This window comes from Melampsora larici-populina (assembly GCF_000204055.1).
Source record: "Melampsora larici-populina 98AG31 unplaced genomic scaffold MELLAscaffold_31, whole genome shotgun sequence".
Lineage (NCBI taxonomy): Eukaryota > Fungi > Basidiomycota > Pucciniomycetes > Pucciniales > Melampsoraceae > Melampsora > Melampsora laricis-populina.
Window position 1 is genome coordinate 237,001 of NW_006768795.1, and position 24,017 is coordinate 261,017.

At 38.8% G+C, this 24,017-nt stretch overlaps 6 protein-coding genes across 6 annotated transcripts; 2 read left to right on the plus strand and 4 right to left on the minus strand.

Moving 5' to 3' along the window:
• Nucleotides 1-26: 26 nt before the first annotated feature.
• MELLADRAFT_108664 (uncharacterized protein) lies at nt 27-1,921 on the plus strand (the record flags this gene model as incomplete). Its single annotated transcript, XM_007412462.1, has 5 exons — nt 27-176; nt 588-1,149; nt 1,433-1,488; nt 1,743-1,773; nt 1,851-1,921. 5 exons carry the CDS (start codon nt 27-29, stop codon nt 1,919-1,921), a joined length of 870 nt encoding a protein of 289 aa, XP_007412524.1.
• A 470-nt stretch (nt 1,922-2,391) lies between these two features.
• Nucleotides 2,392-4,688, minus strand: MELLADRAFT_108665 (uncharacterized protein; the record flags this gene model as incomplete). Its single annotated transcript, XM_007412596.1, has 7 exons — nt 2,392-2,569; nt 2,808-2,821; nt 2,951-3,023; nt 3,092-3,157; nt 3,440-3,496; nt 3,561-3,585; nt 3,656-4,688. The coding sequence occupies 7 exons, from the start codon at nt 4,686-4,688 to the stop codon at nt 2,392-2,394; spliced, it is 1,446 nt and encodes a 481-aa protein (XP_007412658.1).
• A 1,195-nt stretch (nt 4,689-5,883) lies between these two features.
• On the minus strand, nt 5,884-6,628 carry MELLADRAFT_72432 (uncharacterized protein; the record flags this gene model as incomplete). Its single annotated transcript, XM_007412595.1, has 1 exon — nt 5,884-6,628. The coding sequence occupies one exon, from the start codon at nt 6,609-6,611 to the stop codon at nt 6,276-6,278; it is 336 nt and encodes a 111-aa protein (XP_007412657.1).
• A 736-nt stretch (nt 6,629-7,364) lies between these two features.
• On the minus strand, nt 7,365-7,751 carry MELLADRAFT_31568 (uncharacterized protein; the record flags this gene model as incomplete). Its single annotated transcript, XM_007412594.1, has 2 exons — nt 7,365-7,508; nt 7,602-7,751. Coding segments are annotated over 2 exons (294 nt in total), but the record flags the coding sequence as incomplete, so codon positions are not given.
• A 6,590-nt stretch (nt 7,752-14,341) lies between these two features.
• MELLADRAFT_108667 (uncharacterized protein) lies at nt 14,342-16,191 on the plus strand (the record flags this gene model as incomplete). The annotated part of the gene is made up of 6 exons (XM_007412463.1): nt 14,342-14,762; nt 14,825-14,863; nt 14,945-15,169; nt 15,241-15,349; nt 15,441-15,502; nt 16,028-16,191. The coding sequence occupies 6 exons, from the start codon at nt 14,342-14,344 to the stop codon at nt 16,189-16,191; spliced, it is 1,020 nt and encodes a 339-aa protein (XP_007412525.1).
• Nucleotides 16,192-16,486: 295 nt separating this feature from the next.
• On the minus strand, nt 16,487-20,001 carry MELLADRAFT_108668 (uncharacterized protein; the record flags this gene model as incomplete). The annotated part of the gene is made up of 5 exons (XM_007412593.1): nt 16,487-18,828; nt 18,903-19,103; nt 19,312-19,369; nt 19,591-19,671; nt 19,939-20,001. 5 exons carry the CDS (start codon nt 19,999-20,001, stop codon nt 16,487-16,489), a joined length of 2,745 nt encoding a protein of 914 aa, XP_007412655.1.
• Nucleotides 20,002-24,017: the final 4,016 nt, after the last annotated feature.

Consider the following 24,017-nt stretch of genomic DNA (forward strand, 5'->3'; position numbering starts at 1 on the left):
AATCTGGTCAAGGCTGCTCAAAGGGTATGTCTGGATGGCTAATCGGGCAAGAGTGCTTTGATGAAGGATTCCTCGCCGACTCTAGCGCTTGTGGCTTCCGGTCAGCTCAGACTTTCTATCCATACACGGACATGACCAGCGTCGCACGCGCCACGCACGGAGGAACGATTTGGACCGTGTGTTTGATTGGATAATCATGATTTTAGTCGTGATTGATCATTAATGAGGTACACGGCAACTCCTGATGACTCACCCTTCTTCACATGCCGATGAGTGAGTACATATGATAATATGAAAAAGTTCGATCAGATCACTTTGCTGAGCCGTTTCTTTGACCGCCCCGGCACGACTCGGCACTTTGAATTACCGTCTCGGCTGCAAATTTCGCCCCAGCTATTGTCTTGCACTCCGTCAGAAGTTCTCCTACAGCGATGGCCCTGTGTCAGAGTGATGCCAGTGAAATTCGTTCTTCACATCGAGTTGCGTATTGCGCGTCACAGTGAACCATATATGATCGCAAGAGTTATACAAATAATCAGTCTCCTGCGTAGAACACATATCAGGAGGTGTCTCATGTTGGAATGTAGTTGTCTATAAGTTTAGCCCAGGGGCGTCATTTCGAAACTTGTTGTCCGAATCAAGACCATTCCATCAAACACAAGAGTAAGAGGTCCCTGTTCTCTCACGCTGACATAACATCTTCGGCTGTCAAAGTCAAGATCGAACAACTAAACACCCTTGAGATGCCCGAGGCGCAAGAACTCGTCGGGTACATCCATCCTCTTGGTAACAATCTTGGCAACACTCTCGATGATACAGTATCATACGATCAAGAAATAGACTCACTCCCTGTTGATCTTCGACCTAGCTGTCCGAATGGTAAGAGTTTAACCCCCACAACACTATTTCACCGCACGACCCACCTAGCATTAAACATGCCTGCACTGAGCGCTTTACATCGACTGGCGACAAATGCTCATCAAACGAAAAGGAGGCTAGACGCCCGCAGAGAGCTCAAAGTCTACTCGAGCCGGTTTCAAACGATGTTCTTGGTTGATGACAGTGAATCAATGTCCAGAAATGACTTGTGGAGTGAAGTAACGACTCCACTAAGTACCTTTCTACTGCATGTGATTCGATTCAAGTCCAGTGAGTCTTCCATCCCATTATCAACAATACAAAGTGCTTTCATAGTCCATTGGTATAATCCGCTGATGCCTTGGTCGCATCTCATCCCTAAGATATCGACATATATTTTTTGAAGTGAGCAAACTTTTTCAGCTTGTGATGTGAAAACCGACTAGCGCACGTTTGCTTCCTGGCCATACGTACTCATGGTGCTTGGCCCCGTATGCGGCGCTACAGTACAGACTCTCATCTGAGTGGCATCCGGGCAGTTCACGAAGTAGAGACTTTGTTCCGGACTGTTCAGCCGACTGGAAAATCAACGTCAATCGGCCTTCGCGTCCAACATCTTCTTACCCAATAGTCAGTCCCACTGTTTCATCATCAAAAGAAACGAGAAAAAGCTAAGATCTGAAAAAGTTAGACTGACAGAATTTATCGAAAACGAAGCCTTGACCGATTAGAGTATGAGAAAGCACACGGACTCAAGCCGCTCAAGCCGCTCAACTTGGTAATCCTGACAAACGGAGTTGCAGATGACTCAGACATATTAGACTCAAGTATCTCACATGCGGCACAGCGACTGAACGATGGGCATTTCCCCTTTGATCAGGTAGGCTTACACTTCATTCAAATCGGTCGAGAAAGGTAAGTCAACCACATAGGTTTTACTCATCAGAATTACCTTAACACAAACTAAGATCAAGCGGTACCATGATGAACAGATACGCTACAACCATTTTTAACAAACTGGATCTTGACACCAAAGCTCGATGCGCTAAGACAAGAGATATAGTGGTTTGTGAAGACTTCTTTGAAACTCAATTTATGCCCTTCTCTGATAAATCACGAACAACGTATCCATTATCATCATCCAATAGAATACCGTACTTTACAGAGGCAGAATAAACGGAGACTTCATCTGGAGGTCTATTTTGAGGGGCTTGAAAAAGGTGAGACTTGCAATCTTTCTTCATGCGCGAACCCTCCTAACCTTTTATATTCGAACTTCTTCATATCTAGCCAATTGAGCGTGAATACGTCTATGCATAACTTTCTTGAATTCTTTCAGCATTTCATTTTTTGAGTTTTCCACCTGATATACCCATAAATTTATTGGCTCTGTATATGTTGCGAGATCAGAAGTATCAACATAATGATACCATAGGGATACTCTTCATGTTTTCCTCTGTCCTTTTCGCCTTTTCTCAAATTTGTTCTTGGTAAAAAACATGCTTTCATTCAATTGAAGCTCCCGGAATCATACTAAATGGCTTCTACACCACCGGAAGCATTATCACATGCATCTTTGAGAGGCCAACCCTTAGAGGCTGATTTAACAGACTCGTGTATATCTATAGCTTGAACCGCTGCAGACATATAATCGTTCATAGTACAAATTGAAGCACAACGCCGTGCTGGTACAAAAAGCGCTTGTTTTATGCTAGTACACGGTTTCGAGAGTATGACACCCCCATCACCTAACGTTACATGGAATAGATGTACTCAAAAAGTACACCACACAGTTGAATTGTTTTCAGGAGCCCCTCAAGATGTTATTAGGGATGACATTGAGTTATCCTTCAAGTTCTTGCAAATCAATCCTCTGTTTACAAGGATAAACCCCAAATTCAGTATCCCAACCTATGGGAATTAGATGAAAAAACGTGAATTGAACATACCCGGTTAATTCCACCTAGCAGTGTTTTGAGGATAAAGTGATTTGAACAATTTCCTTTGTACTGTATTGTGTCCTGAGGTATGGTATGCATCTCATCAACACAAGAAGGATCAATCATTGATTATTTTTTTGTCTTCAACTTACTACGATATCCCGTTTGATCCCATACACACTTATAAGATCATCATCCAATATCTTAAGAAATTCGGTTGCCTCACTACAAACCCCCCCAATCATATCAGATTTATGTGTCTATATTTCAGCTTTGGAAGATAAATATTTTACCTATTATCTCCAATTTGTAAGAATTGTATACCGATTTGAGTTGAAGGAGCTTTTAATTCTTCTAATCTATTTGTAACAGATGTGATAATAGATATCAAAGTATGTATATCATCTGTTGAACCATCACTGATAATAATCAAGTTGATTGGCTTTGGAATTGGGATTTTATTCAATTTGTTGTATTCAAGTAAATCCAGACTTTATTCATGTCAAGATAAACACAGATCAGATTGTCGTAAGAAGGGAAAGAACTTCGACCATGTTTGCGATCAAACCACTCACTATTCACTCAGGAGGCTTTCTATCTTGAACTCAGTAGGAGAGCTTCTTCCTACAGGCTGAACGGACTGAAAAAGGTCTTCAACTTCTTTCCACGTCCTAGTCTTCTTCAATCCTTTTGGAGAGCTTTTGAGAAATCAAATTAGACGAATGGAATCATTTCCTTTACACAGGTCATCTTAGAACTCACTTCAAGAAAAAGACATCAACTCCATCTAGAATGTGGTTTGGAAATCAAGATCAGCTTCGTCTTGAAAATTCATCCTGATTTATTGAAATACTTACTAGACCCATACCGGATAGCTTTACTAGCAAGAGCTTTTAAAACTTCACCAGTCTCTTTCCACATATCACCTTTAGACATTGAAACACTATCATCAATCAAGAAAATCGTATCAAATCTCTTTAAAATCACTAATAAGTTTTCTTCCTTTTTCTTTTTTCGATTTCTATCCTTCAATGCTGTCACTGAACTTTGATGACTAGTATCATTATCTGTTGTGGTAGAAAGTTCTACTTCGCTAAGATCTCGTGTAGGTTGTGATGAACTTTTGGAAGATGAGATCACGCTTTCATTTCTCGTCTTCTTTCCAGAAGAGCTTGAACTAACTGGTAACGAAGTTTCAATCATTTTGGGTCGCTCGGAAACTGTTTCCAAACCCGATGGAGAAAGTGGTGGTGGAAGACTTCTAGCTGGTATAGAACTGATAGGCACTGATGGATAAAGGAAATCTTCAAATTCTTCTTCCCTTGCTGTTCCTTCATTAATCTTCATCCCTATCATATCTTCATGTAAACTTTTAGAACTTAATCGTTTAGCTAAAAACCTTTGAGATCGATTAATTTGTCGTATACTATACTCTGATAATTTCTTTTTAAGCTCTCCACTATTACTTCCTAAGACTGAAAGTTTTGATCCAATGACTTGATTATAACTTTTGTTCCTGAAAGATTCTTCATTCTGACCATCACAACTAGGTAAATTGTTCGTTCGACTCCTACTAGTACTACTAGAAGTGGGTACGCTAACTAAATCTTTCTTTATTCCAGACGCTTTCGAACTTGCTGAATTTGATGTCATCTTTTTCGTGTTTTCAATTTGACTTCCTTGATCACATTTCCTTTTACAATTCTCACCACGCTTTTCAATACCTAAACTTGTTTCTGGAACAATTTCTTCATCTTTGCCTTTCAGTTTTCCTCTTTCTTTTTCTTTTGACTTGGTTTTGGAATCCTTAGTTGGGAATTTGAAATCATGATGAAGACTTGTTGGACCTGGAAGCTCTGAGTATGATAGGATATTCCTTGGATCTGGCATCTTGCGTTAATGTTGCTATATGCGAAGTCAGAGAAAGAAAGATTCAATGATACTTGAAGATATGTTAGAGAAAGAAGATTTCATGACGTACAATCTCCCTGAAAAGCAGGAGTCTCGTCCAAGTCTTTAAAATTGTCAAACACCAAATGGCATTGGCAGCAGTTGCGTAGTCTCAAGGCGCTGTAGTCTGTATTGCTTTGATATGTATCATTCAACTTGATGTCTCCACAAAGTCTCCTCACCGCAGACCTCAACTAAAAGTGCAACAAGATCACATCTTTTACTTACACCTTGATCATCATGAATAGTATTTAATACTTCCTCACACAAGAGTTTGTTCATGAAACGGCATCCAAATTCAAAATCCCTACGTAAAGAAAATAAGGATTTATACTCAACTACCTTGTTGAGATAAGAGGTACATCCACAAGCACCTTCATGAAACAAACTTTAAAACCCCAAGAATTCCAAAACCAAAAAAGAAAAGAAACCCTCACCGAAGTAGATCTAACACAACTTGAAACCTTTCCATAGTCTTTCTATCTACAAATTGGCATCCTCCCAAACGATGAAAAAGTCTCAGTGTACTCCCAACCTAAAGCCTACAATGTACAATTCTTTCATAAAGCTTGGTTATCAAACTGTCCTGGACCTAAGCCTTTAACCAAATACATCAAAAAAGGCCGAGTTATGTTTCAGCCTTAAGTTGATCTTACTCAGAAACCTTATGATCCATTAACCTATAACCAATTTATTTTTAAGAAAGTTTTGTTTACCTTGTAAAACTTCAAAAATGAATAATGAAATTGATTTCCATACAAGTTTACCTATGAAAAAACAACCTTCCACATCTCTTGAAATTCCTTTGAATTCTTTCATTCATGTTCATTCATGTTCACATAAAAAAATATGAAAAAAAACAATTTTTGATTCTTATGTATCCTACAAAACCAAAACCAAAACCAAAAAACCAAAATGCCTTTTGAAGAACAAACAAGGTTTCAATTCCAAACTAAGAAACCTCCATTTTGTTTAGACTTGCTCAACTTCCTCTTTACTAATCCATGAGCAAAGACCATCCATTTTTATCCATTTTTCTAAATTTTCCCATGTATGAATCACAATAAACCACTCAAAGAAAAAAACACACAACCCCCATGCGTTTAAAATTAAATATATCTCTTATAATATATATATCTTTCATTTAATCATTCATTCATTCAAAAGAAAAATAACTTAATATCTGAAAATCGAAAAATAAATATATAAAAGTATATGAAGATAAAGATAAAGATAAAGATAAAGATAAAGAATATAAAGATAAAAAAAATATAAACCGTAAGGAAATATAAAAATATAACAAAAACCAAAAAAAAAAATGCAAAAACCAAAAAAGAGCCCATAATCAAATCCCAACCCCAAAAAAGTAGATCCACAAAAAAATGAAACCCCAGCCAAAGACCCTAAAATCAGAAAAAAAAACTACAACAAAAGAAAAAAGAAACAGGCCAAAGAGAAAAACCAAAAAAAAACAATGATCAAAAACCTCCTTCAAAAATCACAACCAACCCTGAACCTAATCATCATTCATTCTTCCTTTCGTTTTTTCCTTTCTCTTTCTTCTAATTCTTCAACTTCTTGAAGTACCCCATCATCCATCTCATTCATCTTCCGTTTCCCATCTTCTTCATTCCTTACTCCTTCATTCACACTCACACTTATACTGTTCACATTCCCATTAGGTTGAACACCAACTCCAAGCTGACCAAAAAGTGCAGGATCTCGATTATTTTGATCTCCACTCCCATTTTTCTCAACTCCATTCCCACTTTTCTCCATTCCACTCCCATTCCCATTCCCACTCCCACTTTTCTCCACTCCACTGCCAGCCACAACACCCTTCTTCTTCCGATTCTTCTTCATAACCTCCTTATAATGTTCAATAATATAACTCTGCAAAATCTTAATAGCTTGCACAGATCCCAATCTTTCCAGGGAAACCCTTTGGTTTTCCGTAAGTTTTCCAAACACCTTTGGATTTAAGATCAATTGATTAGATTTAGATATCATCGGAGGATCTTTCAACATCATCTCACTTAATGATTCATTCTTATTCGACGGATTTTTCGTTGATTGGAATGTACTTGAAGTGGGAGGTAAGGGTTCAATAATAATCTGAAATTTCGTTGAAGATGTTGTTGAAGGTGGTGGTACATGTACAGAAGGTGCTGGTAATGGTTCACATTGATCAACCATCGGTCTTGTGTTCGGTTCAGAAACTAAAGCAGGGTTCAACCGATCCACTCGATTTGACGAAAAACTACCCAGAGTAGGTAAAGAATGATAAACCGATTGAGGTGTCGAAGGTGGTGGTCTGATCCCATTCAACACATCAATAGGTGTTGGAGGTGGTGGTCTGATCCCTTGATTGAAATTAGATATCGGTGTACTAGGTACTAAGATCGATTGACGTTCATCATGATAAGAAGAAATCGGATGAGTTGGATGGTTTCCAGATCTTCGATAAGTGGTAATCCCTCCTCTAACCAAATTAGCAATCGAAGCACTAGGTTTATGTTCCATACTACTCTGTACATTACTTGTGGTTGTGCTTGTGGTGCTTGTGCTTGTGGTTGTTAAAGGTTGAACTTTTATCGGTTTCGAAATCGGTTCAGGTTTAGGTCTTCTTAATTCAAGTCCATCAAAATTCACTCTTTCTTCTTCTTTCAATGTCCAAAAATTCCCTTTACCTCCATCTGTCGGTTGTCTTTCAATCCTTTTAAATCGTTTATCTGCATTTAAATTATGTCGTACAGCTGACTATATCAAAAAGCAAACCAAGAAAAATCCAATCAGAAAATCACATGAATGAATCGTCATTTCAAAAGGATATTTATCAATGATTCTATTTACCTGCCAATCTGTACCTTTTGGTTTAATTCCATAAAACGGATAAACTCCTGCAATCCATTCACACATCTCATTCACCAACATCTTTCCATCTTCATCAGCTTGAGCGGTTAAAGCTTGAGCAATCAATGATGCATATGTATAAGGTGGTTTTCTAGTTTCAGTTCCAATCTCCGCTCCAGGTGGTGCCACACAGATAATCTTTCTACGTTCTTTTAAAATGATTGGATGTTCATCTTTGGCTTTAGGTTTACTTTTCCCTTTACCTCCTCTTCCTACAGTTGATTCTTTTTGAGGTGAAAGGGGCTCATTAGGATTGACTGGGATTGAAACTTGTAGATCATGAACCACACTCTTGGATCCTGCCTTCTTCCCACCACCTTTACCACCACCACCTTTGCCACCTCCACCTTTGCCACCTCCACCTTTCCCTCCGCCACCTTTGCCACCACCACCTTTCCCACCACCCCCTTTGCCTCCTCCCATTTTACCACCCCCACTCCCAAAGGCAAGCCAAGCCTGTTTAGGTACCTTTGCAGACGTTTTCTTTGGCATCTTAGAAGGAACCAAATGATCATCTGCACAAGTTTCCGAGCTGAGCATCACTTCTTCATCCGAATCTGAATCATCATCTTCATACTGATCATTTGTATATTGAGGATGAATAGGAATATGACGTGGTGGTGAAGGAGGACGAGGTTCATCATCTGATCCATCTTCACTCATACTCTCTTGCATATGATGGGATTGGAATTCATCTAATTCTGAATCTGAATCGTCTGCTGAACTTAATGAGCTTTCTACTTCGATGTCTTGTGCTTCGGTCTTCTTGGGTTGTAGTGAAAGAGGTTGTAGTTTAGGTCGCATAGGAAGTTGAAGAGGTGGTGGTGAGGTGGGTCTGCTGGGAAGTGCGAGAGGAGGAGCAACAGGTCGAGTTCTTGATTTGGGTGATTGGTTTGGCGGTTTAGGAGGATGTGAAGGAAGTCGATGATTAGGAAGTTGGAGTGGATGCGATCGAGGAATGGATAATGATTCATGCAGAGAAGTTGAGGGCTCTGGTGTGGGTTGCACAGGTTCAGATGAAGGTGGAGACAAATCGAATAATTCAGTGGGTGGATGAGTATGTTCAATCTCATGATCTGAAGCTGAATCAGATGGTAAGATATCAAGAGGTTTAGACGAGGCTAGAGGCACATCTTCGGTCCCACGCTCAGAGCTTGTGTCAGATCGAGATGGGTGTTGTTCAAGTTGAGGTGGCTGTGAGACCGGAGGAGGAGGTGAAGCCGCTTGAGGTAAGATGAAGTAAAAGATTCGTTCTGCAATTTGAATTTTAGTCCTATTTGATAGATCAAAAGATAAGTGATGTGATAACCAAGAAAGAAGGGAAAGAAGAAGGTTTAAACCTACCTAGGACCGAGTGCAAGGACCTCACCCTTTGCTCTCCAACGTCCATCCACCACACAACCATTCCGACCACCCACCGAAAGAGTCCAACGACCATGAGCCCAATCAAAATAAATTCTAGCATGACGACGAGAGACAGCTCTGATTGGACCCAAATCGACATCGATCGGTTCATCTTCATCTTGATCATCTTGGGTAAGATTTGATGAATGAGAAGGAGGTCGTCTACCAATGGTAAGCGTAAGTTTTCGAATAAAGAAATCGTGTTGAGGGAATTCAAGTTTAGCATAAGCTTGTACTCTTCCATCATCTGATTCTGATTCAGTTGTGATTTGAAGAGTTGATTGGGTTTGATGAGATAAATCGAGTTTAGGAAGTTGAGTGGTTGAAACATAAGCGAGTGCATCCAAACGAGGACTGATAAGATTTGATGATGAAGATGATTGAATTTGATTAGCTGAGATAACATTAAGTCTTGAATCAGATTGAAAGGATGGATCGATTTGATGATTTGATTGTAAAGTAGTAGTTGATGATTGATTGAGAATAGGAGAAGGAATGAGTTTAGTATTTGAGTTAGATTGAAGTTGCATGAGAAGTAAGAATTCAAAAACCGGTCAACAGGAATTAACTTGAATTACTAAACTCTTGATGACTGATGATGATGATTGATGATGAGTAAGCTATGAATCTGATGATTGATGGTTGAATGCTTCTTGTTAAAAGTCGATTTTGGCTTACAGAGTGGTATTTCTTCAAGTCTTTTAAAATTCTTAATTCTATTTCTACCCTCGGCCCCGGTTTTCTCCACTTCATCGGATTCGGATGTTTGGTCTCAATTCAAACAATTAAAACAAGCCTTATTCTGTTTCTAATTCTAATTCCTCTTGCCCTTCACCACTTCATCACACACACACTCATTTGTTAATCAAAGTACAAAAATTAACCATCCATAAACTCACCAAAGCTTATTCTAACGATCGTGATCTCTAGTCACTTGAATCTCAGTACCGAGCATATTTGCTACAGAAAATCATCCATATTTGAGTAACACTTTATGAGAAGAGAGTGTGATTCGGAACTTCAGATTGACTCTTTACACGTTCTTGCTGTATAAACTTACAATTGATGGCTTTGTGATCAAAAGAAAAGGAACTCAGAACTGTGAGGCTTGCTTTAGCTTCACAAAAGGCTTGCTCTACATCCATATCTGCATACATCCAGAAATCAGGGTGGTATGTACAACATAAATAACTCAATTTTGTATTCCACACAAATTATAAAAGATGGTTTGCAAATTTATACTGGATTCACTCCTAGGGCTTAACCGACTGTTTTCCTTTACAAAGTTTCAATTCTGAGTTCTTGGCCTGCTCCTCTCTACTCAGATCTCAACTTTCACTACACCTTACCCATCTTGATCTCAATCAACAATTTATGACTATTGTATTTTACTTCAACCAATTCATGGTTGTTGACTGGTTTTGTGAATCTCAATATTTAGGTCTTTCTTTTGAATGTTGTTGTGGAAGAGATGGACAAAAGTTTAAAGTTGTATTAACAAAAGATTAGATATGTTGTAATGAACTAATAAGAAGACTTTAGAATCAAAACAAGTCAAACATCATAGCATAAGACACAAATAATACAGATAAAAGGGTTATAAGAGAATTTTTGTTGAAATTCAAGAGGCTGGAAGCTGGTTACTAATTTTATAAAGTTGTATGATGATTGTATAAAGAATTATGTGCTCTTTGATGTGATTATGTTTCATATTTTTTCTTCATCTTTTACAATCTGTAGTTTTATTCATTGCCATTAGTTTACTAAATTAGTACCAGGTCAGTTAAATCCACACCTTTGAAATAATGAGATATTTAGTTAGTATTGTAGCTTTGGGAATAATACTTATATTACAGTACTTCTATAGTTTTGTTCTCTTAAATTGACAGGAATAATACTCAAGCCTAAGGTGTTGAGGCTGGTAATTAAAATCAGACACTCAGTTCTCTTCTACCAGTTGCTTTCAGGGTTGAGTATTGTTGAGTAATACTTTGACATGTGTCCTCTGAGTGATTCAAAACAAATACAAGTAATCTTACAATAAGATATTTATTGTGGGCTCTAGAAGAGAAGTCTTCAGACATTTCTACTATTTATTTATTAGTAGCTATACTTTTCACACTCTATATCACACCTGTTGGATAATTAGCTCTACAACAGTGGATGTAGAAATATGGGAGTTAGCAAGAGCACAGGTACTTGAGGTAGTGTAAAGGCACATCTCCATTTTTTGGAACATACTTGAATTTGGGTCAATTGGTTGCACTTGGAGGTGTTGTCTTATTGACACCAGGCTGTTTTGTCATCTGGGATGAACAAATTTAATCTTAATCAAATAAATTAGACATGAGTTTTTCTTTCAATATCATCAGTTCACAACTCAAACATCATGTGGGGCATCTTGGTGATCAAGACTGGGATTTCAGGGTGATAAAATGTCATCCCTTCACGGTTACCATCCTATCATTGCTGTAGGCACTGAATAGTGCATTATAAACCATTGTTTGATCAGGAAGAGCATTGATTTTTGAGAACAACAGTACCTTGACATCAATTATCTACGTTTGCTTCTGGGTTATCAGCATGCATTGATTGGGCAAATTTTGGCTCCTGTAACAGAAAGTAAAGAGAGAGAAGATCAGAGACATGCAATCAAGAAGGTTTAGATGTTGCTCACATTGATCTGCTTTTTATTTTTCTTGGGTGACTTTGAATGTTGGATTTTTGCCCAAGATCTTATTTCTTTATTTCCTCCGCTCATTCCTAGCCATTCCTTGTCCAAACTCCTTGTAAACTTCACTATCATTGATACTTTTGGGGCAAGTCTTCCCAAACTCATAACTGCCAAGAATTTAACCATCATAAATTCATCTTCCCCTCTCTTTCAGCCTCTTCAAAAAGATCTTGACAGCTTGGATAGTTCTTCTTGGCATTGATACAATCAATTTCAGAAAGCTTGGAAACATTTGCCCGCCAAATTTGAGTAAATTGGCGCGGAATTCTTTCCAAGCTTTGTGCAATTGACTGTACCAATGGAAACCTTCAGCTCACTGATTTCAACATTCTTGAGCTCAAAATTGAATCATCAAGTCTAAAGTGTGAGAAACCAATTGAGTCAGCAGATCAATCTTGTGTCAAAGTTGACAGATTCTTTTTGTAAAGCAGGCATAGTGAATGTGGTTGGAGTTGTGTTGGTGGAAACTTGGGAATGAACTATTGTTGTGAGGCTGTGGAGATGTGCTGCATTGACAAGGAGGGAGAGATGTTGCAGGTAGATTGTGAGCTTGTTGCAGTGATTGCAATTTGAGAATGTATTCTTGATCTTGACTGGTGCAGGGATCTGAACATCATTCCTCAGGGCAATTACCCAAATTTGGAGGTTTATCTGGGAAAAACACACCTATATGGAAAAGCTGTTTGTTTCCTTCATGACCATATTTTCTTCTAATACATGTACTCCTTCTTTTGTAGATCCATCAATTTGAGTGTGTGTGTATCAAAGGATGAAGATTTTAAAAGAGTTGGAACTCTTCAAGCCTCTAGTCACTAGTGTGTGTGTCTATTTGAAGCAAATAGAAAAATACGCGGGAAGAAATGGGTGAGACAGTACAAAGGGTTTATGGAGATATCTTTGATTGAAAAGTGTCATCAACGTGCACCTCAAACGTGGCACTGGTATTCTTTCCGATCTCCGGAAATTCCTCCACATCCTTTTCTCACGTCCATAGCTTTGCATCATGATCATCTCTCTACTGAGCTTATACATACATGTCAATGTGGATTTTTCGCTATAGAATTAGATTTGTTATAGTCACCGGTTTAAGTGAAAGGCTGTGAAAAGGCTTTGAAGCTTGAGGTTATGGTACTTATGCTCTCCATACTGATACAGCTGAGGATGAAAAAAGTATCGCCTGGTGTTATTCTTTGTTTTTAGTCAAACAAATATCCGCATCTTTGAATGTTGGATTAATCGGACGGAACAGCTATCAACTAGCAGCTCAGCTCACTTTTGCGGCTACGTATGGCCGCCAAAGGAGTTTCGAATCAAGTTATGGAGCCATGAATCTCCAAGTATGTAAACACCTTCAAATGCCCCTTGACTAACAGGGGCTACTTGTAGTCAGTCGATAAGAGATATATGTGTAAAACTCCGCAAATTGCTCAGCTACATGACTGATCGGTAGATCTCTTGCTATATTTGCTCGAATAAAGCTGATGAATTGTTGTAAACACTCGACAAGCATCGATCAGTCGATGATGGAGATTGAGCATTACCGCACAGAAACCATTCGGGATAGCAGTCTTTTTCAGAGATGCTGAGGTTGAGTGTTTGAAGTCATAGAACTTGAGATCACCTATAGATGCGTAGATCCCTGATCACCCTATCTTGGCGTCAGGGAAGAGGGATATCATTGGCGCTCGTCGGATTCTTACGCTTGTCGATCATTCTCTTCATCACTGACACCGAGCTGTCCTCATTCAAACTACAGTCAAACCGGAAAAGCTTGACCGATTTTGCCCGCAAAACTCGAGCAAATTGGCGAGGAATTGGTGGCAAGCTTTTCCGGTTTGACTGTAACTTGTAATGCTGAAGAAACCTCACGGTGGGAGTATGAGGCAGTGTTGTTGACACGCAAAGCAACGAATCAGCTGCATACTTTTTGCTGTACACGAGAAACTAAGGCCCAAGTTGCAAAAGTCCTTGATGACCGAACTCTTAGTTTTCGCAGCAATCTTTCTGCCTGAGCCGATTGGGTATGTAAGCTTGAATAGGTATTGCTGGTATTTATTGTGAAAGATGTTTCCTTTGTTAAAAAAAAAGAGAGCTTGTGACCAAGATTCCCCGACTTAACCCTACATGCAACGTCAGGAAGATTGCTGAGGAAGCGCGGCTGAGCGATGCCCCGTAACAAGACGTCATGTAACACGGACCACCTTGATCCGCAATGCTGATGCTGATGCTGATGCTGAGTGATTTCCTCCTCACCTCACCGATCAACCTTTCCCTTGTCCCTAGGCTTCAACCCCTATATATCAACCTGATTCTCAACCGTTTCAATCTACTACTTTCCAATCACACACTCGTATCATCCTATACTCACTCATCTTGACAAATCTTCAACTATCAACATCTTTAGTCTCATTCATCCTCCCCGTCATTCCCTGTCGTTCTCCTTGATCGAAGTTAACCCCTTTCTTACTTCTTTCATAACGAGTCGGTCTGGTGATATTTCTCATTCTTGTCTGTCAACCATCAACCATCTCTTGTCTTAAAAATGCCCCATCCAAGTGCAGCTAATGCAGAAGAAGAGGGCTATGTTCTAGTACCCGTGATGTACTACACAGTTCATTTGTTGACCGATGACGACGGTAAACCTTTGCTATGGGATCCGAAACATGCTGCTGAGTACACTGCTAGAGGAACACAACTAGAGGCAGCTTACCGTGCAGCCGCCAACCGATCATCGAGTAAGGCTACGGAGTATTATCATAGCGGAACACGATTCCGATTCGAGGGAGCCCAACGTGTGCCTGCCCATCAATCATCGAGTAGGGCTGCTGAACACAATATTAGCGCAATGCGACTCGACGAAGTCCAACGTGCAGCCAGCAATCGATCATCGAATCAGTCTGCTGAGCAAGGTGTTAGCGCCATGCAACTCGACAACCAACCTCCAACCGCCACTCGATCATTGAGTAAGTAAACTGATTCTTTCTGATATGCGAAACAAATTTTGACACATCCTTTCTATCCATAGTTTCAAATGATCGACAACACCAAATCGATCAACCACTACGTGAGTGATATGATCTCTTCGATCGATGTCTTTCAAGCTCAACTCTCTGACTTTCTTTCTCTTTGTGGGGTTCGTTCACAGCTCTGTCATATACCTTCGAACAAATCTCTTCCTGTGCTTCACAACCCACACCACAACATCTGAAGATACCCTCTCCATCAGATAGCACAAGAGTCATCAAAGAAGAAGAAATCCTTGTTTACTGTCCGCAATGTCATAAAGGCTTTACTAAAGTTTATAATCTCAAACGACATCTTACTACCGTACATAGATCTAAGAAAGAACTTGGAGAGGCCGGTAAACTGTGTAAGTACTCTTTAAGTCTCAATTTCGATGGATATCGCTTTTGACTGACTGGCTCTTGCTCCGATCAGCAGATTTGTGCAAGTTGAACGGATGTACAAAGGCTTATAAGAACCCATCGGATGCAGCACGTCATCGTAAAGTGTGCACAACAAGCAAAGAAGATGCTGAGTATATCCAAACGTCAGTATTTATCAAAGTGTTATATTTCAATTATATCTGTTCTAGTCGTGTTCTTCTTGCTTACCTTGACTTTTCGGGACCTGTTTCGTAGCTATCTGGCATCAGCGGGTTCTGCTTCAGTGGGTCCGCCCTCAATGGGTTCGCCATCAGCGAGTTCGTCTTCAGACTACTCATCAGATATACAGTTTTCTTATACAAGATCCTGAACTGTATGCGGAATCATCAAAATCAGTCCAATATATTAATTATTATCATCATCATCATCAAGAGAAGGCAACTACCCACTCCCAGTGATTATTGTTTATACGATCACCTTTCAAAAAGACATGTAGCCTTTCTATGCCTCTGTAGCTGCCTTGTGTTTACCATTTCTTTCTGCTTACGGTTTGCTCTGCTTAGCTTCTACTGTGATATCATCTCCCCTCTTCTGAACTTAGCTTGTTGAGTTTCTTTAACTCGATTGATATCTGAAGTATTCTACTTTATTAGTTTTAATGTCTTCTAGATTTGTACTCAAAAAAAGGACAATTTCAAGTTCTGTGTAAGAAATCTTATGGTTTAATATCTTGTGTTTTTTTTGGCCGAGTTTATTTGATCACTTGAAGTTGTACAAGTAATATTGAATGTGTTTTGAATTCCGCAATGTATTGCCTTCCCCTGACATTCTGATGGGAGAAGAATGGCTAAAACCACAATATAGAGGAAAATTAAACAATCCAACTCTTCCATGCAAGCAGTCTCCTGCTGAAATGGCTTTAGATCTTGTACCAGGTGATGTTAGCCCTGGTCCTGGATGGGATGAACATATACACATTCACTTTAGTATCACCCACTCGGTCTAACACGCAACACGGTAAAGTGTGTACGCAAATGGCCTCAACAAATTTTGGCTCAGGGTTTTTCCTCAGCTTTCTGAGAAGCCAACCTTTAAGCTGAAAAGAAACAAGACATCATTTTTTTTGGCAAATCTCACTTGGTCCAACATTCATGTGATCAAACAATTTTTTTCTGCATCATATAGAATTATATACCAATAAAATGAATGAACTTTTCTCATCATTACAAACAAAAACTTGAATCTTTTAATTATAAACGAAAATAAAGAAAAAACTACAAATAGATATCTATCAACCTATATTAAATCTCATCACCTGAATCATCTTTCAGAAGAGGTCGTCTAGATGAAGATCCCTCATCTGAATTTACCTTTTTATCTGATAGATTTGATCCTTTTTTCCAAGATTTCCAACTTGAAAGTTTTCCAAGGCCAAGGTCAGTTTTACTACGTGAAAGAAAGGTTGAAGTTAAGCCGATTTTATCTTCATTTGATACAACAATCGGAGCTTTGGTATTTATGTGAAGCAAGTTAAACTTCTGAATCTTAGGCATAGGTAAAGGTAAAGGTTTAATTTTGTATGGTCCTTCTCCTCTTGAAATCTTCGCTACTGCTTCATTCATCCATTCTTCTTCAATAGAACCTTGCCAATCGACTAATTTTTCCGCTGGTATGTCTAGTGTACTTAGCTTGGCGCGACCCGCTCCATCTACTTTGAGGTATTTTGTAAACTCAGTAAGCATCTCAAAGTTCATACCATAGTAAAGCCAACTTTTCGGTTCATTGTTTTTCCATTTCTTTAAAAGTTGTCCATCTTTACTTGTTGCAAACTTCAATCTCCTTCCTGCTTGTTTTATATAATCGTTGGGTCCTCTTGACTCTTCACCTTCAATAGGGCTTCTACCTAACAAATTCTCCAATTCGTCCAAGTGTTTTGGTGATAATGCTGCATATGAGGAAAGCATTTCGTTTCGATCGACATCTTTTGATGTACTGAAGGTAGGAAAGACTTCATGTAATTTTAAAAAAGATCCAAATCGAAACATATTCAAAACTTCATGACCGTTCTCTGGAGACGCGAAAAATCTCCTAAGAAGAACTTCTTGATGCTCTTTCCATCTATTAACTAGCATTGTATGAACTTCAGCACGTTTGATGGCCTTTGATTTGATGTCAAACATTTCGGGTCCCAATTGTCTTGAAATTTTGAAAATCGCATTATCAATCAATTTAGGCTTTACACTTTTTACAATCTTCATTGTTTCTTGAAGCTTGGCCACTTGATCGAAACTTGGATGATCATATTTATCAAACGTTTTCAACGAATGAAGACCAAAAGCCTTATAACAATCATGTTCGATTAATTTTTCAATATGCTGTATTTGCGTTTGAGTGACGTAATTGCCAGCATGATAAATTCCGGCTTCCCAGCCCTGTACCGAGCTTTTAACCCTCCAATGTTCGTTTTTGGCTTGTTGAATTGTAATCCAGGCAAGTAAGTGTTCCTCTCCTACGAATCCTACACCACTAACAATCTTGGCAGCTTCATCTATTTCTCTTTCTCGCTTTTGAAGCTCATTTCCAAGGTCAAAGTGTTTGATATCCTCTTCAACTTTAGAAAGAGCGGCGCCGAAAGCAGAAGATTGCATGTCCTCCCAAGTTGAAGGTGATACGTTATGGAGTTCTTGAGAAAAGCCTCGTACTCGATTCGCATATTCATCATTCATCAGAGGTAGAGCCGCCCAGGAAACTGGGCGCTTATATGATAACCACTGAGGCAGCATAGCTTCCAATTTGTTCGTGTTTGATTTGATCTTCTCAATCACATCTTGATTGAATCCTCGAGGGAGACTCCTAAGTTCGGAAAACCTAGCTTGCGCGCTGAGTGCATCAATAATTTCGTGACTAGAAGCCTCATTTCCTTTCTCTACAGCTAGATTCAGAGCTTCCTGTACGTGTTCTATTTCAAGGACCTCTTTCTTGGATTTGAGAAGAGACGCGACGTTTTGGCGACGAAGTCTTCCTTGAAGGTGCTGGATGGCAGCGAGAGAGCTGGGTCCAAAGTTTTTTTCTAGGTAGTTGTGTATCAAAAGAGCTTCTCCTGGTTTATAATTAGAGATTTTTTGGTAGGCTTCGGATGAGATGGATTCAGATTTGGTACCCAGAGCTTGATGTTGAAAGAAAGCTGAGATCCATGAATGAAATTCACCATACCCTTTCTTCAAAAGTTCATATCTATGTCCAGCTTCGTCTGGAGTAAGATACTTGGTGATAAGGCTTTGTGATTTTGAAAATTGAACTTTATCAAACTTTTGAAGAGATGAGAGTACACGCCAAGATTTATAACTTCTTTCTAAACTCCAAGTATTCTTGTCACCCATCACATCAAATATTTCGGCCAGAGCTCGAGTATAAACTCCTTGATAACTTCCGTCAATACCAAAAGTTGACATCAAACCCTTTTGGTACCAATCTGCGGGATCTAGATTCGGATCATATTTAGAGGCTTCTGGGTGATCAGTTACGAGCTCGCCGATAGTCGGTTCGGCTTTGATATGAGTAATCGATGATTCAGATGACCCGGCAGTAGAAGTCGACGGCGCATGTTCATATATATCACGGCCTCCTGGCTTCATGTCGGGCACTATGTAAGAATCATTCGTCAGTGCCTTGGACATTCGCCAATGAAAATGTATACACAAAAAATAGAGACAGTACCATCAGAGGACGGGCCATCGAATATTTTCGGCCCCATCATCGACCTGGTATCGGCCGATGAACCCGGTAAACTCATAGATCGTTCAATCTCATCCACGTCCTTCGAACCACCAGCATCATCTCTAACGAAATCAGATGCCTTCCGGAATGACTCGACAGGAATGCTTCGCTTGACCCATTTGTTAGCATCAAGTTGTTGAGCTTGCCAGAGTGGAGGGTGAAAGACCAAAAGGAGAGGAATTATACTGGAGGAAAATAATAAATGCATCCTTGATATGATCCTCGCGGATTAAATCAAATGCTCTATCAGAGCAGCCGGTATGAAGAAGAGCACACGAAGTATTTTTGTGAACAGAGCGAAAAGGATGAAGGAAACTGGTTGTTCCAAGTCGCCTGAGTTTTAGCTTACCACCATTTGTCAATCCTTCAGTTAATCCTTCTGTGTGATGCGTTTTAAGATCATACAGCTTAGTGGAGTGAAACCAAAACTGAATGTCTGAGCTATTCCAAAGGTCACATTTTTTCTCTTACCACTCGAAGATCACGATTATGCCGAATGATGAAGCAGAACATCAAGCGCAACAAGACAATTTAGTTCCAAAATAAAGAATCGATTGAATTACTCAAGTTAACCCCTGGTATTGCGCACGTCGTTAAGATTATTATCAGCTCACCGGATCAAACATACCTTTTCCAGGCCCAATCCTTTTCTCTCGGGGTCATAGAACGCAGTGGGTGCATAGTGCAAGACGGTCCACGTTTTAAATGGCTAAATGAATGTTCAAAGACTAATCGACATCGCCTTCTGATACATACTTGGATTAGGCAGTTAGGATGGGTGCAATTGATCTCCAACAGGTTTGACGATGATCTCTAGGATGTCGTCTCAGAGGTGGACCGATTGACACGAGTAAGTCTTGACTCTTCATGACTCAGCAAGCGTGGGGGTTTGTTTATATGTAATCACCCGAGTCTGATCCATCCCACCAGACAGAACGCAGGAGCCCAGCTGGCCTCAAACCACTTCTTTGCTCACTGCAGCTTGTTGATGAACCTCTCCACGATGGGCATCCGGACGTTCTTTAGACTGGAGGAACATCTTAAGTTTCAAACCCAGGACCGATACCAATTTTTAAAGTGATTAAGTATCTCCTCAAAGGACCTTCAACTTCAACTCCTCAAAAAACCACTTTCCTCATCTCTCTCCTTCCTATCTAACACCGTACATTCTTATATAATACTCTTTGGAAATCTCTTTCAATCAACTATCTTGTATAATGAAAATTTCAATTGAAATTCATCATTATCATCATTATCATCATGATCATCCAGAGAGAAAAAAACACTTTGCTTTATAAAGAAAGAAAATGAGGAAAAAAAGAGAGAAAAGTAAAAAAAAGGAATTGCTGTGGGAAATATTATGAAAAAAAAAGATGCATACAAAAAAATAAATAAAAAAATTTCATAAAAAAACCATTCATTACAAAAAAATAAATAAAAACAAAACAAAAAAGGTAGAAAAGAATGCGAGATTTTTTTTTCTTTAAAGATTATGTAAAAGAAAAAAAGAACCAAAAAAGAAAAAAGAGAAAGAAAAGAATGTTTGCTCAAGTGATTTAATTTTTTTGTTGAAAAAAAAAAGAAAACCAAAACAAATTAAATACAAAACCAAAACGAAACCGAAAACCCACACGCGAACACACTTATATACCCTCCATTTAAAATTTTCTTATATTGATTATTTTTTTGAAAAAACTCTATGTAAACATCCATGACTGAAAAATCCTATCCACTAAAAAATCCTCATCAACTAAACCTTCGTAGTAAACCTTCTCTACATGAAAAAACCTCTTCAAAGACGTTCAAACCCAAACCCAATAAACCATCCTCCCTCCCGTCCTTCTTCCAAACCGCTCCAAAAAACCCAAACCCAAAAGTGAAGAACAATTCATCATATATCCACTTTTTATCCACAAACCAAAAAAAGTCCATCACAAAAACCCCATTCCATTCCGATGAATTAATTCATTCACCCCCAATCCCAACCCCAACGGTTCCAGCTCTTCTTCTACTAACCAAGAACCCAGCATTCATCCTACTTCTTTCATTCTTTTCTCCATTCTGTTGATACAAATGATTTGAATGAAGATGATTTCCAATCAGATTCGAATTATGACTTGAAATCGTATTCTCATTTCCAATAATCTTGGAATACCTTCTTTGAGATTTAGCCCTTAATTCTTTACAAATCTTTATAAACTTAACTTTACTTTCTAAATGAGTTCCATTTCCATTCCCATTTCCGCTCCCATTATTTCCAGTTCCAGTTCCAAGTCCAGTTCCAAGTGCATAATGTTTATTCGAATTTGAATTACTAGAATGTTGATCGTTTTCAATACATTTACCCACCAAAGTAGCCAACAAAGAACAATCCTTAACCGGATCCAATAAATGAGGTAAGATAGGAATCCCATCTCTAACTTGTTGAGGTAATGAACTTCTCAAAGCGATCGGTAAAGCATAACCTTCGAATTCTTGATTAGTCCATTCAATCTTCCCACCGCCACCTCCTCCTGTACCACACACTAAAGCAGAACTTCCTAATCCTTCATCCGATTCGTTTGTCGAAATAAACTTAATATAATCTCGAAACGATTCAAGATGAGTCTTGATGAACGGATTCATGATCGCCATAAAAGGTTCTTTGATCCCAAACAACGTTAAGTTTCCTAAACCTTGTAAAGTTTTGGCTAAGAGTGTTAAAGTTCTTTGGGATTTAGGTTCAGGTTGAACTTGAATTAAATTAAACAATCTTGGATTCAAGATCGAAGGAACAAAAAACCTCAAAAAGATAAATGCCGAAACTGATGTTAATCTCATCTCTGGATCTTCATAACTTATGGTCACAAGTGATTGGATTCTTCCAAACAAACTTTTCAATTTTCCAGGACACTGTGATCGATTCGAATAAATCGATTCCCATATCTCTTTTGCCAACGATTCTAATGCTTTTCCATTCTCATTCACATTCTTGGGGTTCTTCATCTTACCCGGATCAATCTCTAGTTCAAGTTTCGAATGACAAATCCTTCGGATGATCGGTCCAATCGAAGATTCCAAAAACGCTCCTCCAATCATCCTCATATATCCTTCTAACATCTTCGTTAATAATGTATTCCCTCTAAATAGGATCGATGCACTTGATTCATCTCCATCTACTTCGATCGCTGCCATTTGGGCTAATCTTAATAATAATCTTCCAGATGATTGATATAATTTCATTAATAATTCGGATAATCTATCTAATTCTCCTATGGCTAAATGAGCTAAAGCATAAGGTAAATCGATATCTTCATCATCATTCAACATCTACAAACCACCCTCAAAATCAATCAGTTACTTCATCCTCTTAACAAAACTAGAAGAAAGATCCCCCAAAAAACACTCACATCCATCATTCTCTTATACTCTCCTTCAGCCAAAACGATTTGTTCAAAGACGATAATCGAAATATTCAATTCACCTAAAACTCCAGATCTACCATTGATAGGTTTAACAGGTACCCAAATCTCATGTATCACATCTTTCTTTAAAGTTTTAAAATCAAGTTCACCACTACCAATCAACCACATTGGAGCTTTAGTTGATTTTTTAATTTGATAAACATTTAAGGTCATCGGAGTTTTAAATGAACCAAGATCTCTACCCCATCAAACGTCAAGAAAACCAAAACACCACCCCATCAAAATCAATTTCAAAACGTTTTCGAAACAATTCACTTACGAAAGTTTATAATCTTCTCTCCAAAAAGGTGATGAATTTCTCTTAATCGTACTTCTACCCACCACTTCTTTATCCCAAATCAATTCCACAAAATAAAAATATTCACCACCATCCGGATCCATAGAATGAGCATTCGATTTAGTTTTCATAGGACCTGGTATAAGAGCAGGCGTACTACCTGCCGAAAAGGGTTGTTCTTTAAAACTATCATTCGATGAATTTTGTTCCATTGAGATTTCACCTGTGTTTTCCTTTTCAATAATCGATCTAACAATCGATTTAGTTTTATTTTCTTCATTAGTTTGATTCGAGTTATTAGGTAATGGTAAGGGTGGTGCTACTGCTGGTGGTAATGGTGATGGAATCTTAGGTTGATGATTAAATAAAATTCGATGTTCTCCTAATCTTCTTCCTTCTAATAATTGAATTTCAACTCCTCTCCAAATCCTAACTCTTTCAGGTACGATCCCACCAAGTCCTAAACTTCCACTACCACTACCACTACCTAAACTAAAACTCTTTTCATCTGTCATACTATTGACTCTAGATCTAGGTGAATTAGATTTATGTTCGAGACTTCCGTTAGGGTGGGTAAGAGTGGTAGGAGATGGGGGTGGTCTTGGATAAAGGTGTCTAAAATCATCAGGTCTACTAAAACATTTACAGATCACTAGCCATGCTTCTAAGAGCACCGAGTCTGGCATACATACATAAATAGAATATTCAGGTGCTGATGCGATCAATAAACTTCCTTGAAAGGAATCTGTGATAGGTGTAGGTGAAGGATGATGAGTAGTGGATGTACTAGTGGTAGTAGTAGTAGTAGTGACAGTAGTGATACATGGGGATGTTTGGGTAGGTGAGCTAGGTTGGTTTTGTTGACGCTTGGAAGCAATCGAAAAGGTTTTCACAGCTGGTGATCGAAGTGGAGGTGATTTGGAACTGTTATTCACGTTGGCCAACTTTGATGTTGAGACGGTTAGTGGGGGCGTCATATGAGCACTCGAAGCTGCCGAAGTGGTTCGCCGTGAGATCACACCGCAATGCATCCTACCAAAGATAGATTGATGTACTAATCTGATGTCTGTACGTCGATAAGAAGGTAAATAAATTCGTTGAATCATTACGTTATCCTGTTGATCGCAAGTTCATCATCAGTTTGAATCTGTTGGAATACTATCAAATCAAGATGGATGATGAAAAAAAAACCAACGTTTGTATAGAGAGTAAAATAACCATCTTCTGTGATCACACCTTGAACCGTTTTCCATTGACCAGCACCTATACCATCCAAATTCATAGCTTGACCAGGACCAAGGGTAAGTTGTGAAA